The sequence below is a fragment of the Drosophila subpulchrella genome, unplaced genomic scaffold, assembly GCF_014743375.2.
Source record: "Drosophila subpulchrella strain 33 F10 #4 breed RU33 unplaced genomic scaffold, RU_Dsub_v1.1 Primary Assembly Seq354, whole genome shotgun sequence".
Lineage (NCBI taxonomy): Eukaryota > Metazoa > Arthropoda > Insecta > Diptera > Drosophilidae > Drosophila > Drosophila subpulchrella.
In genome coordinates this window covers 10,060,198-10,078,727 of record NW_023665577.1, presented here as the reverse complement: position 1 = coordinate 10,078,727, position 18,530 = coordinate 10,060,198, and the positions used below count along the sequence as shown (strand labels likewise).

The window sequence follows — 18,530 nt, the reverse complement described above, 5'->3', positions numbered from 1 at the left end:
GCTTTTAGATAACACAAGATGATTGATGAGCTGAAGAGGAAAACTTAAAAGGCTGGGTTAATTTGCATGCCAGGTATGACACCTACTTTAGGTATATAAGCCCAGCATATTCCGATTGTTCTACAGTTGCGTTTCAGCATTTTCATCATGTTTTCTCGTGTGCTTTTGGTTTGCTTGGCCCTATTCGCTGTGGCATATGCACAACCTCTTCCTGGGGATGAAGTCGAAGCCTTTGATGGTGAGTGTACTTACTCTATAAACTGCAGCAATAGGTAATGTCTTTGTTTTTTAGTTTCCCGTTCTGGTTTAGCTCGACCATTTGTTCTTCCTGAGCCAGATGATAACCGACAGCAGCGCACTTTGGTCTTTCTCCTCCCTATTCTGTTCCCCAAAGAATTTTACCTTACATAAATGAATGAATAAAGTCAATTGATCAAGCTTATTTTACGCATTTTATTCACGTTTTGGTAGTTTACAAGCTAGAAAAAGAAATCAAATATAAATATATAATTTTTTCTAAAAAAAATAACTGAAAACCACATCTAGTTGTACTTTAAGATAAACTTTATTCACATAGAAAATAAATAATGGTTACATTTCAACACTTTGCTCTTCCAATTACCTCACCATCAATTCCTCCACATATCCTCCGGATAGCTCATTCTGCTCTCTTTTATATACTTCTCTTAGACCGACGCTTATGTTTTAAAATAAAATGTATATTTACAAAGATGTTTTACGTAAAACCTAAGTCAACGTTTAGGGTGGTAGATATTGGTTTTCTGGGTAATAAGGACTCAGGAGCAGGAGGTGTTTGGTGGTGCGGGATGGTGGTGCTGGTGGTGGTGGTGCTTTTTGGTGGTGCAAGTGCTCAGAAGGCCCCGTTGAAGTGCAGGTTTTGTGAGGCGAACTGCGGTATCCCATGGTTGAGAGCTAAAACTTTACTGATTACTTTCAATTCGTCAAAATTTCTTAAGCTGCTAAATTGACTAAGATGATTGCCACTGGGGCCACTCGGTCTGCCCTTAAAGTGTGCATTACCTGGACTAATGTCGCCGCTGGCTTTTGGTTGCTGCTGCTGCTGTTGCTGTTGCTGCTGCAGATATTGCTGGGCGTTCTGCTGCAACTGATTGCTCAACTGGGGCGTCAAATGCTGCCTGTAGAAGTTCTGATTCTCCAGACTGGGATTGGTATTTAGGCCAGATTGCTGGCTAACAATTGTGGTGGCAAAGGAGTTGCTGGGCTGGATCTCCACATTGGTGTTCAGGCCAAAGTTGCCCACTCCCGTCTCCTGGCGGAATTGCCGAGCCCTTTGTTGCTGCTGGAAAACCGCATTGCTGACGTAGTTGGGCACCAGCAACTGTTGCTGCTGCACATGTTGCTGTTGTGGCTGCTGCTGCTGTTGAAATGGCTTGTAATTGTTATGGGGCAAGGCCTGAAGTTGCGAAGCCTCGGCCGGTGCAAAGTTGAACTGATTGGAGGGCTGGACCTGGGGGCTTTCGTTCGATTTCTGCAGAGATTGCTGCAAATTTTGGTAAATCTGCTGCACTGCATTCGCCGGCGGCTTCTGGTAGTTATTCGCGTTTATGTTGCCATTGTGCAGGGCGAATTTATGACCCGCAACGGCATCGCGCAGCGGCAATTGCTGCTCAATTGGATATGTGGGATAAATAACAGTCTTGGTATGTGTGCTGGGTATAAATTCCACCGAAGGTCTTATGGAGTAACCGCCGCCCAAAGAGGGCGGTTGCAGGCCCGTCTGAATGGCCTCCAGCGAACCATGTTGCTGCTGGACCTGCGGCAGTTGCTGTTGCTGCTGGAGGTGAGGTTGCTGGTGTTGCTGTTGCTGCTGTGGCTGCAACGTGCTGGGTTGGGCAATTGGAGTGCCCTGGAAACGGCTCTGGGTCTGCTCCTCCAGCAGCTTGAGTTGGCGCAGGATCAGAGCCTGTTGCTGCTGCGCCTGAACCTTCAGCTGGTAGATCTGCTGCTCCAGAGATCGCTGCCGTTCGATCAGGTAATTATTTACACTGGGAGGCTCAGCCAGATTGTTTAGGGGTTCCTGCTGAAATAGTCATTTAATTTGTAGTTATCTTATATAAATTGATAAGGGAAAAGAGCCTAGATCAACCGATCTCAATTCGAGAATTTGTCATCTCACTTATTTAAGAAGAAAGACAAAACTGGCCTTGAATTTGTTTTTAAAGATAAAGCGATTTTGAAACAGTGATACAAGTAGTCCCAATATTAAAAGAAAATAAAAATATTCTCGTTTTTAAATAGAGATTATAGTAGTCTCGAATTTGTTTTTCAAGAAGAAATTAGTTTCATAATCAGACCATCTTGAATTTGAGAATTCGGGCTTGAACCGGTCTTGGCTCACTTTTGAGATCAAGAGATGGGTGTTAAGAACAGAGTGTATTAACATTATTCTAAAGTATAATAATATTTCAATACCAAACAAAAGGTATTTAAAATTCGCCAACATTTTAGATAGATTGTAATGTTTCTAGTAGCATACCTTTACATAGTTGCTGGTGGAGCTGGCCAGGAAAGCGGGAGTGGTGGAGAAACCGCCGCCGGCAGTGGTGCTCGTGCTGACCTGGGTGGTGGTGGTGCTGCTGCTGGTGGGTGGAAATTGTGTGGGCAGCGCAATGGCCGGTGGCTCCGATTCCAAAACATTCAGCTTGGTGATGGTGGGTCCGATGTGGGGCAGCTGTTGCTGCTGCTGTTGCGGTGGGGCTGCGAAGTTGCTGCTCCGCTGATTGCCCGCCAGCAGTGGGCGGAACTTTTGGGCAGTGCCCCGTTCGTCCAGATCCACCGTGAAGGCGGTCACCAGCGGGGCTTCCTGGATGCGAATGTCCTGCTTGTCCACCAGCTCTATGTTCTCCCCATCCTCGTTGTGGGTGGGTCTGGGCGTGGTCGTGGTGGTTGTCGTCGTCGTGGTGGTGGTGCGACGTCTCGTGGTTCGGGGTCTTGGCGTGGTGGTTGTGGTGGTGCTCGAGGATGTGGTGGTTGTGGGAGTGGTCGCCCTTCGCACATTGCTGATCTCAAACTTGATCTCGTGACTGCCGCTATCGTGAGAGATCTCATTGCTGCTCACGGATCCGGAACTGGAGGAATCCACACTCCGGGTGAGCTGGCGATTCTCCGGACCTGCGGGCTCCACGGATTTCGGTTCGAGTGGCAGGGAAACTGCAGTGGCGGCGGGTGAGTTCTGTTTCCGTATCGTGGTCTTTTTCCACAGCTTGGAACGATCGATGAAGGAGGAAAGCAACTGCTCCTGGGCATTCTTCTCGTCGAAGGTGGCCGTGTAGAACTGGACAGTGGGCACCACTGGCTCCGGCTCGTTTCCCCGGGTGCTCTCCTCCAGAATCTCATCCTTTTCGCGGTGGGAAGGCAGGGTGGAAGTCTCTATTTGGAGGAGAGACCGGGATCCACTGCTACTCAGATTCTCCTCGCCACTTTCCGTGGCAGCCGCCTCCTCCTGCTCCAGTTTATCAATGGCCCGAAGTAGAGCCTGCCTCACGGAGTAGTCCAACTTTTGAATGGCCTCCCGGGGAATGATCTCGTTGCTCTCCGTGCTGGAACTATCCACCTCCTCCTCCTTCTGCTCACTACTCGATTCCGCATTGGCCACATGGAGCTTCAGGGCAGCCAGCAAGAGAATCGCCAGCAAAGCCCAAGGCAGACTGTTGAAATGTCTCTATTTACGGATAAAGAAACGAAACCAAGAAAGTGGAAACATTAATGGATACGCTTAAAACTTAATAACTTAATAAGTTCAGCAGCCTTCTCATGATGTGGTCTTAGTTTCAGGCCTCATTTGCCTTAATGGCCCTTGATGCTCGGCTAGTTGGAGACACCTTGAGCACTGGGGCACTTGGGCTAATTGTCTGTGACACCTAACCAATTTCATATGTCATTAGGAAAAGCGGTTTTTTTTCCAAAATGGATTGTTGAAATTTATGCCATTTTTCTGCTCTATTAAGTAAATTTAAGTTTGGTAATTGCTCCGACAATAATTCGATGAAATATAACCTAAGTAAAAACTAATTCAAAAATTCATAAAATTGCACCTCAGCGAATTTTTAAATTATCTAGTTACATCTGTTTAGCGAATTTAAGCGTGTCATTTATTTATAGCACACATTAGTGTTATTTTGTATTATACCTTCCAATTTTACTGTACTGTAAGAAAGTGTACTCATTTCGCCATAATCTTAAAAAATATTTTTTACAGTACTCTTTTAAGATTTCGAGTGCCTTTTTTGTTTTTTTTTTCTAAGCCAAGTCCAACTACGTATAACTTTTCAAAGCTGCTTAAAAATATTTCAATATTATTTTACGTCAATAACAAAATTAAATAAATTGAAATTTTAAGCTAGTCAAATTTGCTAAGCGAATTAAAGAGTGTCATAGATTACGATTTTTTCTTTATTATCTTGCATAAGAAATTTCCTGGTTTTTGATGGGAGACTCTATGAAGTGAACTCTTTGGAATTTTGAGTGCATTTCATTCGCCAAATTAGAAACCAAGCCCAATTGCGGGAAAACTTTTGCAAGCTGGTGGAAAATGCGGCCGCGCGGTCTGCAGTTTGTGACCCCTTCAGTTTTTCCAGCCGAAACCTGCTAATCGCGGCGTGGAAATCTTTCCGGCATTTGCGCATGCGCAGATGGAAAATCATAACGCATTATATATAGTTTTTGCTGGTCAGGCTGCCCACTCATGGCATTCGGTTTTCTTTCCATTTTTTTTTGGGGGGAATCTTTGCCTTTGCCTTGCACAATTTCCCATTTTCAACAGCTTGACGATTGATTCCTGGTGGTTTTTCATGTGGTTCGGCGAGACCGTTTGCAAATTGGCCAGCAACTTGCGAGGCTTGTTTTTCTGTGGCCAAGTGCTTAGGCTAATTGTTGCATCAACGGCTGGGGAATTTGGCTGGCTGGAAAGCCAAACCATCTGACCACCTGTCGCCGGAGCTACGTGGGTTTCTCGCTTTGATTTGGTTTTATTTTGGGTTTTTGGTTTTGGTCTGGGTTTTCTGGCTCTTTGGGGGTTCACTCTGGGTGCCGGTGCCCAGGATATTTGTGTGGCAGTCACGTTGTTGCCACTTGGCACTTGGCATTACTCCGCATTGTTGGCCAAATTTGAACAATCGTGGCCCAGTCGTTGCCTGACTGGAAATTATTTAATCGGCATCAGCAGCAGCAGATGAAATGAAAAGCCCATTTGATTCGCAGCAAGGATTCCAGCGATTTGCAATGCCAATGTTGCATAAATCTTCGCTTTGCACGGGGAATAATTTTTTAATACTTTAAGATGATCTATGAGATAATTTATAGTTAAAAAAAATAATGTAAAAAAGGCATGTTCAAAAAATTCACAATAATTTGATAAAATTTAAAAATCGAGATACTAAAAAGCTTGAAGATTAAAATATGCTTGTTGATTTAATAACTTAATAAAATAAAGAGTTTGAAGTTGAAATACTTGTTGACTCAATGGCTTACTATAATATTGCAAAAATAATATTTAAGAGCTGAAAAGATTAAAGACTTGTGAAAGACTTTTTGATTTAACAGCTAAATAAAATATTTAGGAAGATTAATAGTTTTTTTCAGCGTGGACTGGGTTAAGTGCAAAAATTGCAAAGTCAATTTTTTAGTTTTCAGGCCCTGTAGATCATCAATCTTGTCCATTGATTAAATCTTACGACTCTGCTCAACACCTTTGACTGGGGCTCGTCCCCCAAACTTTCTACTTGTCCGCCTTCCAATAACCGAAGTCGTCTCCTTTGATGTCGAATGCTATAAAATCGAACATGACTCGAGTTTTTTCACCTTTAAATAGGCGGGTAAAATAAGTATAATTTTTCACAATTTACCTGGCATCCGCCCGAGCCAAGGCCAGAGTTCAAGTTCTGCTAAAGGGCAAAACATTATGGACCACGCCATCGACCAGGAGGCAAAAGCAACCATATTTGATGGGAAATAAACTGAGTGTGCAGGCATTTCTCCCCACAACTTGTTTGCTATTGACTTTTCGTCTGGCATTTCGCTTTTTGGCCAACAAAATCGATGGTGCTGTCTGCTTTGCTGCCTCGCTGCTCATTTGCGTCAATTTCACTATGGAAATCATCGTGAACATCAAGTCAGTCAGCCAAATAGTCGGACAGTCCGTCAGTCGCGTCAAGTTGGCGCTAAGCTAATCAAGTTTACCGGCTTTGATTTCGCGGATCGGGCTGGGAAAAAGGTACAAAAGAAATGGTATGGGCAGGGAGGATTCACAGGCCCACAGCACGGCAAAAAGAAATTGCAATCATCATAAATCGTAATGGTCAGTTGGGAATCTCAGCAGCAATATTAAAAGGCAGGGGGCTCGATTGCATGTGGGCATTTCCATTTATTTCATCTCGGGCCATTTCCCTGCTATGTTTGCCACTTTAAAACACGTAAATTCCAAGCAACCTTTGCGGAAGTGCTTAATAGTAAATATTTGGGGGATTCGAGAGGATTACCGATTATGCTGCCATAAACAAATATGAATAAATTTAAATATTGTAATTAGTGGTGTCTCCACCACGAATATAATGATTTTAATGCAAAACATATATTACCCAATAGTTAAATATTGTTTTTAAATGTTTATTATTATACTTAAGAAGAGTCTGCATGTAAAATAAGTCATTAAATATTTTTAAACACTTGAAATGTCTTATGTAACTAAGTTTTTCTTAGCGGTGATCAATTAAAGTTTATTTCTGTAAGTAACTCTCTGATTTCAGTAAATATTTTATGCATGTTTAAAGGCCTTTTTTAATTATATGGTATTGTTTTTTTAATTTCCATATGGCTAAAGGTTAATAAGCCTAGCAGCAATTTGAAAATTTCTCTGCTTAAAATTCGCGCTAGTTCCCAACTAAAAGCCAAATCAAAAGGCGCCGCAAATTTCCGTTTTAATTGGATGAATATATTCACATTGTAAATGTACGAAATTAAGAGGCGCGTAAAACACCATAAGGCAGCTCAATGAAATTCCTTTAATTAACCATAATTACCATCGGTGGCCGCTGAGTTCCGCAAAGGCCCGAAGTCTTAACTTAACCACAAACATGCGGCAAAGTGTAAAAAGTGATTTAACAACAATCGGACATCGCCAATAAATTAGCAATACCTCAATGGATAATGGCCCAGAGCTGTCTATATAATTTATTTATCTCTTGTGTGTGGGTTGAAAGTGTTTTCTTCATTGTTTTTTCCCCCTCCTCGGGTATCTGGTATCTCCTCGGGCCAAAAGAAGCGGCAATTGCATAATTCGAAAACTGACCAAAACCGAAACTTCACTTTCGACGTGCGGACTGGTCTGGGTAACCCAGTTCCACTGGCCAACAATGAAAAAATGGTACATCATATTCGCGTATGCCAGTAATTCGAGCTGTCAGTTGGGCGGGGGGAAGCTTATGTTTTTGGATTCCCCTGTTTTTTTTTTCCTTTTTTTTTAATGTGATTAATTTCACGCCTGCCGAGCGCCGCTGCACCTCAGATATTTCGCATTCTGCAGATGCATTTTGCATTTTGCATTTAGCATTGCTCAAACCTGCGGTGGTTGCATCCACATCCACAAGACTCCACGCATTATTAAGCAGCTGGCTGGCTGGCAAGATGATAAACCCCGAATTTCGAGACCCGGCCGAAAGTTGTTTATCTGGCTCTGGATGTAACAGTTCGCCATATAACGCAATCTGAGCTCCAATCCCAAATCCAAAATCCCAAAGCCCATCCCCTCGCCAATTGGCTAGCCAGTGCAAATTGGTGTTTATGGTTTCTGTGGGCCAGCATACATATTAATGTTGTAAAAATTATGTTGTAAGCCGCCGAAGTCGTAAAATACAACCGCATTTAATACAGATTTATTTTATTAAAAGCTTGTTCAAGACAAGTTCACGCCCAAATAAAAGATTGATGGGCTGAAGGGTAAACCTTTACGGGTATATTCATCTTTCGACAAAGTTGGTATAAATGGCCCATTACTATGATATACAAATTGGACGGTATTCATAACCAAATTTTGCCAGATTATAAAAACAAAAGGATTTATTAAAGGCAAATCTTATGTGGTTAAAATACATCAATAGGCCAAATATAGATGTCATTTAAAAGATTTCTGTTACTTTACATTCTCTTTGACTTCCTTACAAAGATGTTTCCATTTATAAAAAAAAAATTTGGATCGTATATACTCTTTATAAAAGTATATGTATTGTATTTTTAAAAGATTTTTTAAAAGTATTTATTTAATTCTGCAGATATATGTAACAATCGTTATAATATATACTATTTCTATAGACCGATTCCATCACTGTAAGAGCATGCACGAATCGATATATCTGCTACCATTTGGTAGCCTTTATCAATGATGGTCTTTCTTGTGTTCGGTTGCCCAATAAATGTGTTACAGTATTTTATGGGCTTTTAACTGCCTTTGTGGCTACCAAGCTTCGTTGTCCACGGACCCATAAAAAACCTCCGTAATTGCGTGTGTGGGCCTCGGCAGCATCTTCTCTCAATGGAAGCCATACCATACCATACCATACCATCCCGTCCAGTTCGATGCCAGATAGCAAGTCCCGACTATCCCATTTGCATAATTTCACACTCACATTTCGAGGCTGACGCGCCTCGATCTCAGATGTGTGGCTTTGTTTCGAACCGATACGATATCAATATGATCTCTGGGCATAGGCTGTTTTGACATGGAAGCGAGCTTTTGACTCTTGATTGGCATTGATTGGATCGCTGGATATTGACCAATAACGCGATATCGCGATATGCGAGGGGATCTCTTCGGAAATCGAATTCATGGCTGTTTACATTTCGATTAGGGCCCATTTTGCAGACAGTTATTTGCATATTTATGTGCATTTAATTGGGTTTTGGTTTTCGTTTTGCTTTTGGGCTATGATGGGTTATATGGCAGATCGGATCTCAACAAACCCAAAGACATAAGGTTATTTTCGGCTGATTGGCCAGAGGTCAAGTTTATTGATGGACCCCCGATAACCAGCTGAAGTTCAAGTCTGCCCATCAAATTCAATTTGCCAGGCAGATGATAATAATATTATGCTGTCTGTTACAACAGGTTTCCACCATGCCTATGAATATGGTTTTTTTTTTGCCACGCCAAACTCTCGCTGGCTGAGTGAAAATCCGCAGAGTGAGCTTATTGACCAATACTTTTGGCCATCTCCCCGGCTTTTATTTAGCCACACAGCATTTCATAATAAAAATAAGACAAAATTACCGATGTGCGCATATAACGATAAATTTCCGCAGCCCATACAGTCGCAGTCATGGCGCTAAGGTTTTTCCATCCAATAGAGATTTTCTGTTTGCATTTGGTTCGCGTAATGTCTGCCCATTGTTCGGGGTTCGGATTTTGAGGAGGGGTTGAAGAGGGAAATCTCTGTATTTTCTTTTACCATTTGTTTTTTTTTTCTCCGCTTTTTGTTTTGCTCTTTACATCTAATGGCGCGTTGAGACAAAAATGCAATGTCAATGGCATCATTGGGCCGTGTACTGTGTACTCGGCAATTTCGGTTTCACTTTTATCGATGCCCGGGCATCTGGTCTCCTCGGTCTGGGTCTCCAAAGATCCGACTGTTGAGGAAGAGCCAAGATGAAGATGCTGCTGCTGCTGGGGGAAGAGATCATCGGCGGTGGTGGCCATTGGAAGTGGTAAATGGTAAATGTTTTTATGCCCAGCTTTTGTTTGGCCTGTCTATATAGTTACATATTATTATGTAAATCGCTTACATTGTGTGTGCGGCGTCGTGTGCCAGTTACCACTTGAGGGGTACCAGCCAACCACAATTGCCAGTTCGAAATGCTGCTGTTGACCTTTCGGCGGCCAGATGCGTCGATGGGTTTACAAAACAAAAGACTTAGGCAACGAACTCGGCACTAAACTCCCCCTAAAAGCGTTGCATGACCGCCATCCCATCCATTTCCACTGCACTTGCTCAGCGGCTAAAGTCATACTTATATTACGAGAGGCGATGATTTATTCCCCCCCCCTCCCCACCATTTCCGTTGCCCATCATCTATCATATGGTAAATTGTAAATTGCTATTTTGACAATTGCACAATTTCGTGCAGAGTCTGGTCTTAGATACAGATCTCCCCGCACGATATATGTGTTTGCCGCTCGGTGTGCGGGCGGTTTTTTCTTGTTATTTATTTCTTGTTGAATCCATGAATTGGATATCTTGTGAATGAAGCGCCGATCGTGAGTGAGTGTGTGGCACTTTTACTTTTGTTACCCCACAATGGCGGCGGGTCAACAGTTCCGATAATCAAAATCATAATCAAAGTAGCATTCCCCAGATCTGTTCAATGACTGTGAAAATCGGAAGCCCGCGGCACTTGAAAACGTTAATTGAAATGACCGAGTGAAACTCACGGGTGATAAGATCCATTGTAATGTATTATTTGTGTTATATTACGGATTTTTTGGGGAAACGATAGCCAGTGACTGGGGGGTCATCATTAAACCAATTGTATTTTTTAACATGTGCTTGGGCTGGCTTTCATTAATGATTGTTGTTCATGTTTTTTGAATTGTTGATGTGGATAAGAAATTACTACAAAGACTTTTATTTGGTAAGTATTGCGTACTTTCTATACATGATTTAACAAAAGGGTAATTAGTATTTTTTGTTTAGTTTATAAAAAAAACTAATTCAAAGGGTTAACAGAGATAAGTTGGGGCATGACTTAAAAAATAAAATTAATACACTATTTGTTGATATTGTTAAGGCGTTGATTAGGGGAAATTATATAGAAGGTCTCGAGGTATAATACAAAATACATCCATCACAGAAAAGGTATTTGTTTTCTCCTCTTCCAATTTCCAAATTAAAGTTTTCTCACCATGATATACATGACCTTAAGTTTATTTTTTTTTATATTTTATTTATATATATATATATTATTTTTTATATGTATACCTTTTATACTTCCTTAAAACTATTTAATTTCCTTAGCAAATAGGGAAAACCCCACAGCACATCCCTTGACACTGACTGCCTCTGGATGATTTATGACCCGATGGCTAATTTTGGGCCGGTGAAATCAGCGGCCGGCAAGGAAGCCGCCACTTTTTTTTGCCAACTTAAACAGAAAAGCGAAAAAAACGCAGTATAATCAATTTTAAGCATTGTCAAACTGCAATTATGCAACGGTGAAAAGTGAAATTTTATTGCATGTCAACAACGGCAGACATCTACACACATCTTGCGTTTTGGGACGTCTTCGCAGATGACATGGTGGATGGGCTGGGATTGGTTATTTATTTTTTATTTTTGGGACTGGGACTGGGACTGGGAGTCGATCCGGTTGCTCAGGTCCAGTCGAAGGCTGCTGCCAACTCTCAACTTTGGCTGGCGAACAGGTCGCACTGGCCATTTGAATTTGGCCATAAACTGTCGATTGCGCAATCTGGAAATCGGATATGCCTGGGGTGTGGGCTTTGAATTGGCTTACATGCGGGTCAGAAGGCACATAAATCCTTGTGTATACTTGGCCAATCAAATTGGGTTAAACGACCGACCAGCCGACCAGCACCTGTGTTTAAAACGCCTATTATAACCATCATCCATTCGCATTTCGACCTCAAAGTCACAGCTTTATATGTCGCTTTTGACGGTCTTAATCAGGCATAGTTACCAAATGGACTTTTGAGTGATTAACGGTCGTAAAACAACTTGATCGGTAGCTGGCATACGGATTAAATGCGTCTCATATCTCGCTAATTAAATTGTTTTATTGGCTCCGAAATGGAATCATTAAACGGCATTAAAAACCCATTACACAAATGAGTTGGCAAATGACTTTCAATAATTTGGTCTTGCCAAAAACGAAGAAATCCCATGCATATATTCATGATTGGGCTATCTGATCGATTGGCGTCGATCGCAGTCTGACAGCTTTAAAAGCCAGTAACTCCCACGCCCGGGCTTTCGAAGTGCCAGAAATGGGCGGGTTTATATGTACGTCTTACTAATTGACGTTTTTTAATTAGCAATCTGGGTGAAATTTCTATTGAGGTGAAGATTGCTTGTCATACTTTCTGATCAAGAAAAGTAAGAGCTAGTGGGTTCCTTGGATCATCAATTAAAATAATGCTAAGTGATCTCTCTCGTGGAAAAGAAGTTAGTTATCACTTTCATTAACCTTTTTAGAACGAAACGTAGCAAAAGATTGTATTATTATTTAGATCCAAAACTATTAGTGAATATTTGTTAAAGATACTATCAATCAACATTTTCCAATATATAATGATTATAAATTAACAGGCTCCTTTCTTAGCTTGAGAAATTGATTAAATTCACTAGTTCTTTCAAAAAGACCTTTTTTAGTATTATTACTTAATAAAATAATATTAAAAGGTTATGCAAAACTATACTATAGAGATGTTAGTACTTATTAGGGGATTCAAAAAAATTATTAAGGCTTCGCAATTTTAAGTAGTTTTAAAAATCAAACAGTTTTAGATTTGTTTTTAAAAATGTATAAAATATATCACATATTAATAGAATCCCGAAATTATAGTGGTTAAGGTAAGGACTACTTCAAGAAATTGTAAAATTACAGCTTAAGTACTTGACCACTTTATATTTTATTATTTTTTTCTGGAACTTACCACCAGCATTTTGATTATGTATCTCAGTGGGATATATCCAATTTGATAGAGCTGTAATCCGATGGTTTGACGACCACTCCACCGCACTTTCTGCTTCGTTTCCAGATGATGCACGCAATCAAATCTCAATTTTCGAATCAAGACAGAAACATAAACTAATCAAATGCGAATTAGCTGCTAACGTTTCCTTTATTGTATTTGGATTATATTCATTTGATTTGTATAATGCCAATATGCCGCTGGCAGTCGGTCGATGCTAGTTGCACTTTATTTTCGTTTAATTGCCAAATTTCGAATCGTTATTTTCGAATTAGCGGACAATAGTTCACACCGGCCGATAATTTTCGCGGCTCAGAGTTAGAAAGATTTTGTGATTTTTCTGCTTAAAGGTTGTTGCTTTTCTTTTTGGGGCGGCTAACCGCTGGCAGAGGAAAACTAAACCAAACCAAACCAAACCGTCTGAACGCTCGATGCAGACTGAGGCGCGAACGATTCGAGGTTTCCTGGCCGAAGACAAAAGCATAAAGCCACAGCCACAGCCAAAACCAAAACCAAAGGCCTGAAGATGCTGCAGATGTTGCTGCCGGGCGGCAACATGTTGCTGGCGTGCTTGGCATGAATGAAAGCCAGCAACTCCAGCTCATTATGGCCATCTTTCGTTGTTGTTTCAAGCTTGAACTTGGCTGGCAGCGAACTGCAAGCTTACTACACCTTTAATGGCCATCATGACGCAACGGAATTCTAGTGGAACTGCATTGCCTGGAGGTTAATTAAGTTATATTCATTTACATTTATTTATATTTGGGATTTTATGCTGCGTGTCTCGCTGGCAGACTTTCTCAGTTTCGCGGCATTACCCAACATCTCGGGTTTCGCTTTCGAGCAAAATCCTTGCCCACAGCCTAATGAGCGCTCCAAGCCAGTTTGGGCCAACTCACACACGTGCCGCAGATCAAAGTTGGCGCTTGGACTCGGACTCGCTGGCACTTCCTCCTGGATTGGATTTGCTGGCCAATTTTTTTGGGCCACTTCGCGGCGCGAATTTCTCTCGAATTAGCGCCAATTCAGCATGTAAATTAACTCATTTCTGAAGACGCATGTTTCAATATTCGATTTCCGCCTGCCTTTTCGCACTTCCTCTAAACTTTGCCACTTGCAATTATTTCTTCGATGAGGCTTTGATGAGCCACTGAGTGCCAAACAGGCCAAACCTGGAAGCATCACCTGACCATCTATGGTAAAAATGCGGAAAAAACAGAAAGTTTTAAAGAAAACTAAATAAATAAATTACTAGTAATTCTATGAAAGGTTTTCCAATTAAAATGGAATAGTAAAATAAATATGTAAATATTTAATTTAATAAAAAACATAATATACCAAATATTATACCTTATAATATTAAATATATTAATTGAGTAATTTATTTTGAGTCAAGGTAGATGTTATATGAGTAGTTAGTTATATTTACTTTAAGCCTTTCAAAATTGTAATGAAAAAGAATTTTATATAGAACTCAAAGTTTAAAGTCCTTAAATGTACTATTATTGTTTCATTTTACATCTATTTTTATGAAAATCAAAAATAAAATTTTTTTTTTTGCTATGAAACTAATGTGTTAATTGATAAAAAAAATATATACTTCAAAACAACATCTTAAAAACCAAAAATTACAAAGGAAGAAAAATAACCAATACAAAATCTTTCAATTTAATGCTTCGTTTTTGAACCAAATAGGTTTTCTTTATAAAGTAAATAGGTAATGCACCATTGCATTTAATAACATCTTTTGGGTATTACCAAATCGTCGTTGGTAGCTGCCATAACACCTTTTGGCTAACCGTAACCTGCCTGGGAAATCACCAGTCGGCGGGGGAGTGGAACCCCTGACACAAACCCAAACCGAAACCCATCCTCTGTCAATGGGGAATCGGCAGGCAGTGAAAAGCACTTTCCGCCACCCGACTAGTTTCCATTTCCACATGCCACTGGGAGGAGAGTCTCGGAGTCGCATCTCTTAGCGGCAGATTATTTGGCAAATGCTTGGTAAAGACCAACAGAAAGCCACAAAAGCGAGCCAAAAAGCAAACATCGAACACGTTGAGCATGGCATGGCAAACCAGCTTTCTTCGTCGTGACTTTTGATATTTGAAATGATGCCGAGACGCCTCGACGCCGCTTTTGAACCCGTTTGCACCCTTTTCCAACTGTTCCATGCGTTTTCCCCCGCCTGCCAATTTTCAATTTGACTTTTTCGAATCCAAGTCGTTTGCTGCTCTGTATGCTGAACAAATTTTGATTGCGGCCAGGACACAACGGTGGCCCCACATTCGCCCCTCTGGAGGCTGAACGTGATGATCCGCGGGCCATTTGGGATGGGGGATTGTCTATAAAGCAACGCTTTTATACACTCAGATATTCTGAGGCCCTATTCTGATTTTGTAGATTTATTTTGGGATTTATTAGGCATTATTCGGAATTTATAATAATAATTTTTCAATTTAAGACCCGTAAATAGTTCATGCTTTATATACAAAATAGAGTTTGATATTGCAACGTTTCTACAATTGCCTTATGTATATGGAAATCTAATTTTAATAAATTTAATTTTTGAAATGGAACTAATTTTCGGGTATTTTCTTGAACTTTTTTATTTTGGTCTCTCTTTTTATACCCGTTACTCGTATAGTAAAAGGGTATACTAGATTCGTCGGAAAGTATGTAACAGGCAGAAGGAAGCGTTTCCGACCCCATAAAGTATATATATTCTTGATCAGAATCACTACCCGAGTCGATCTAGCCATGTCCGTCTGTCCGTCTGTCCGTCTGTCCGGATGAACGCTGAGATCTTGGAAACTATGAGAGCTAGGCTATTGAGATTTGGCGAGCCGATTCCTGAGCTTCTTACGCAGCGCAAGTTTGTTTCAGTAGAGTGCCACGCCCACTCTAACGCCCACAAACCGCCCAAAACTGTGGCTTCAAAACTGTATTTTGATGCTAGAGTAAAAATTTAAACTGAAATGTATTGTTCTCATCAATACCTATCGATTGGCCCAAAAAAAAGTTTGCCACGCCCACTTTAACGCCCACAAACCGCCCACAAACTTCAAAAAATCGTAAATATGAACGCGGATATCTCGGAAACTATCAAAGATAGAGTATTGGGATTTCAGATTTAGATTCCGTAGCCTTGTACGCAGCGCAAGTTTGTTATGCGAATATGCCACGCCCACTCTAACGCCCACAAGCCGCCCAAGCCTGTGGCGCCCACAATTTTTATGCTAGATTAAAAATTTTAACTGAAATGTATTGGTCTCGTCAATGCCTATCGATTGATCCAAAAAAAAATTTGCCACGCCTACCCTAACGCCCACAATGCTTAAATCTGTCTACCGCCGGTAGGTGGCGTATTTAAATCTCGCCTTGCTGCTTGCATATCTCCATTTCCCTTTGGTCCCTGAAGCTGAGTAACGGGTATCTGATAGTCGAGGTACTCGACTGTAGCGTTCTTCCTTGTTAATTCTCCTTTTGTGGATTTAATTCAGTGATTTGTTAGGCAAGTTGCGGGCTTTCAAAATATATATATTACTAATTATACTTTATGATAGGGATAGAAACATTGAAACAATCATAAGCTATGTTTTTATAACTGACTTAAATGGAATATCCCTGTTTATAGATATAATACTTGACATGTAACCCATTTTCTGGGATATTTCTAGTGCCATTTTTTCTCAGTGCAAGGCAAATGGAAAATGCTTGTTGCATGTTTTTAAAGCTGAACTGGATTCCTAATGAAGTTTTGCGGTTACGGATTGGCATCCGATCAGAGGTGATCTCAGCTGCCATAAATCGCGTCAACCGCAATTTTGAACCCCCCATAGAGCACCATTTAGCAACCCACCGGTGACCTTAGCCACTTGACTCAATTCGCCACGCCCTTTGCCCACTACCGTTTACAAATCTCCCATGGAGCGTATAATAAAGTCATCTATCTGGGCAAGCGATCATCGATATCTAGGCGCCTGTGGCTCAGCTTTATTGTGACACTTGATTGAAGACCTCTCCCGTACCCTTCGATCCCCAGGAGCCGGCAATCGCAGGCATTTATGATTGGCAGGGGCAAATGAAATCATAAATAGCAAAAAGAGCAACGAGTTCAATAAATGGCACAAACGGACAATCGAGAAATTTATTTATAAATAAATTTGTATAAATTGCAAACGTTTGACATAAGACAAAGGCCTTTGTGCTCCATGAAATAAACGTGTCAATGAGGCCGCGTTAATAATTTAAAATGCAAATAGACGAAAAAGGCAATCGTAGACTGTCGTTTAAGGTGTGAAATATGAACGCAGCAGAAGCAGCTCTAATCTCCGGACCCCATGGGAGGGCGACTATCTGAAACCCGAGAAAAGATTTGCCAACGCATTTTGGATAATCATATGCATCCACTCTCGTTTTAAATATTAGGCGTCTTTGGGTTCATTTTACATTCGGGGCCTTGTCAGTTCCGGATTAGACAAAATTGCTTTTTAAGTAAGCTAAATCAATCATTTGACAGCAGCTTAATTGCCCATCGATCGGTGGTCACACCCACAAAGAGGCTATGGGATTGTCTTCTGGTTTTCGGACAGCTACCGTCTGAACTCTTGAACCCCAATTTTTTTTTGGCTCATTGTGGATAGTTCAATGCCATGGCAGTCGGATTTTCTTTGGCTATTTTTCATCATGTTTGAAATATGTTTGGGATCTTAAATGTCAGTGAAACTTGGAAATTGACGGATTTTGATTGATGCGTGAAGTAAGTGAAATTTCACATGCCTTTATAAAGAGAAATCTTATTACGTTCATGTAAGTATACAAGAATAACAAAAATTTGTTGCGTTACGACACTATATTTAAGACAATAAACAAATACTTAAAAAAATAATATCAAAGCAACTAATTAAGTGGGTTAATGCTTTGATAGATGTATTAATTAACTATTTTTCGGAACTAATTAAAAAAGTAAAAGTAAGTGTAAAAATGGCACAAAAAACAGTCTTCTCTTTTAATTACTTTAAACAAATATAGGGCAAGGCTCATATTTTTATTTTTAAACAATGCCTGGCTGATGATGGGTTTCATCTTTCAATCAAGCCAATCAAAACTTGTTTCCCTTATGAAGATGTGGCCAATTAATGCCACCTCGATTTACGACCCATTTTTTAGGGCTTAATGATTATAACTAGTTAGCCATCCAATATTAATATAATCCATCAAATGAGATAATATGAGATGATTTCCGAGATCATTTGCTTTCTTTATTTGCTTACTCCCATGTTGTTTATGCCCCGGGCCAATCAAATTTATACATTTATGCGATCCACTATATTTTTCAGGGCAAAAGATACATTTGATACGTTTTGGGATGACGCTCGCCTCATAAACAACAAAATTCCCGGCAATATCAATCAATTATTTCGGATCCAGTCGCATCTGCCACTCTAGAGCTCGACAGACCCAGCCCCGAGTTTTATGTAACAAAGTGGCTTAGATTTCGAGACATCTAGTAAAATCATAAATCTTGTGAATGTTTTCGTTCGTCGATTGCGTCAACTTTGTGCACTTTGCTTTAAATATTAGAAATTCGGAGACCAAAAATTAGTTTTTTTGGGCTTAAGCTCTTTCGGGTGATTAACATTTTGTTGACCCAACAAATTGTAGGTGGTGCCTGGGGTCGCGGAAGATGCAAACCTGCCTTGCAGATGACACAGATGGAGGGTGAGCGCCCACATGTGCTGCGTGTGAAAATGGATTGGCCAAATTAACAAACACCAAAGGGTTTTGC

At 40.6% G+C, this 18,530-nt stretch overlaps 1 protein-coding gene and 1 long non-coding RNA gene across 3 annotated transcripts; one reads left to right on the top strand and one right to left on the bottom strand.

Moving 5' to 3' along the window:
- Positions 1 to 134: 134 nt before the first annotated feature.
- Positions 135 to 442, top strand: LOC119561043. Its single transcript, XR_005221057.1, has 2 exons — positions 135 to 238; positions 293 to 442. It is a non-coding gene; the product is annotated as an uncharacterized LOC119561043 (long non-coding RNA).
- A 104-nt stretch (positions 443 to 546) lies between these two features.
- LOC119560435 (transcription factor SPT20 homolog) lies at positions 547 to 12,792 on the bottom strand. Of its 2 annotated transcripts, none has more exons than XM_037873875.1 (4): positions 12,701 to 12,792; positions 2,519 to 3,703; positions 1,042 to 2,062; positions 547 to 933 (listed from the first exon to the last, which is right to left on the bottom strand). In XM_037873875.1, the coding sequence occupies exons 1-4, from the start codon at positions 12,707 to 12,709 to the stop codon at positions 872 to 874; spliced, it is 2,277 nt and encodes a 758-aa protein (XP_037729803.1). In that variant the 5' UTR covers positions 12,710 to 12,792; the 3' UTR covers positions 547 to 871. The 2 variants fall into 2 exon arrangements, with proteins under 2 accessions (XP_037729803.1, XP_037729804.1); XM_037873876.1 differs by having other exon boundaries at positions 1,042 to 2,059.
- Positions 12,793 to 18,530: the final 5,738 nt, after the last annotated feature.

What these genes read in the sequence shown, in the direction of transcription:
- LOC119560435 (XM_037873875.1), bottom strand. An exon ending in CCACCAGCAACTATGTAAAG is followed by an intron (nt 2,063 to 2,518) that starts GTATGCTACTAG and finishes TGACTATTTCAG; the next exon opens with CAGGAACCCCTAAACAATCT. An exon ending in CAGCGGCGACATTAGTCCAG is followed by an intron (nt 934 to 1,041) that starts GTAATGCACACT and finishes GTAAAGTTTTAG; the next exon opens with CTCTCAACCATGGGATACCG.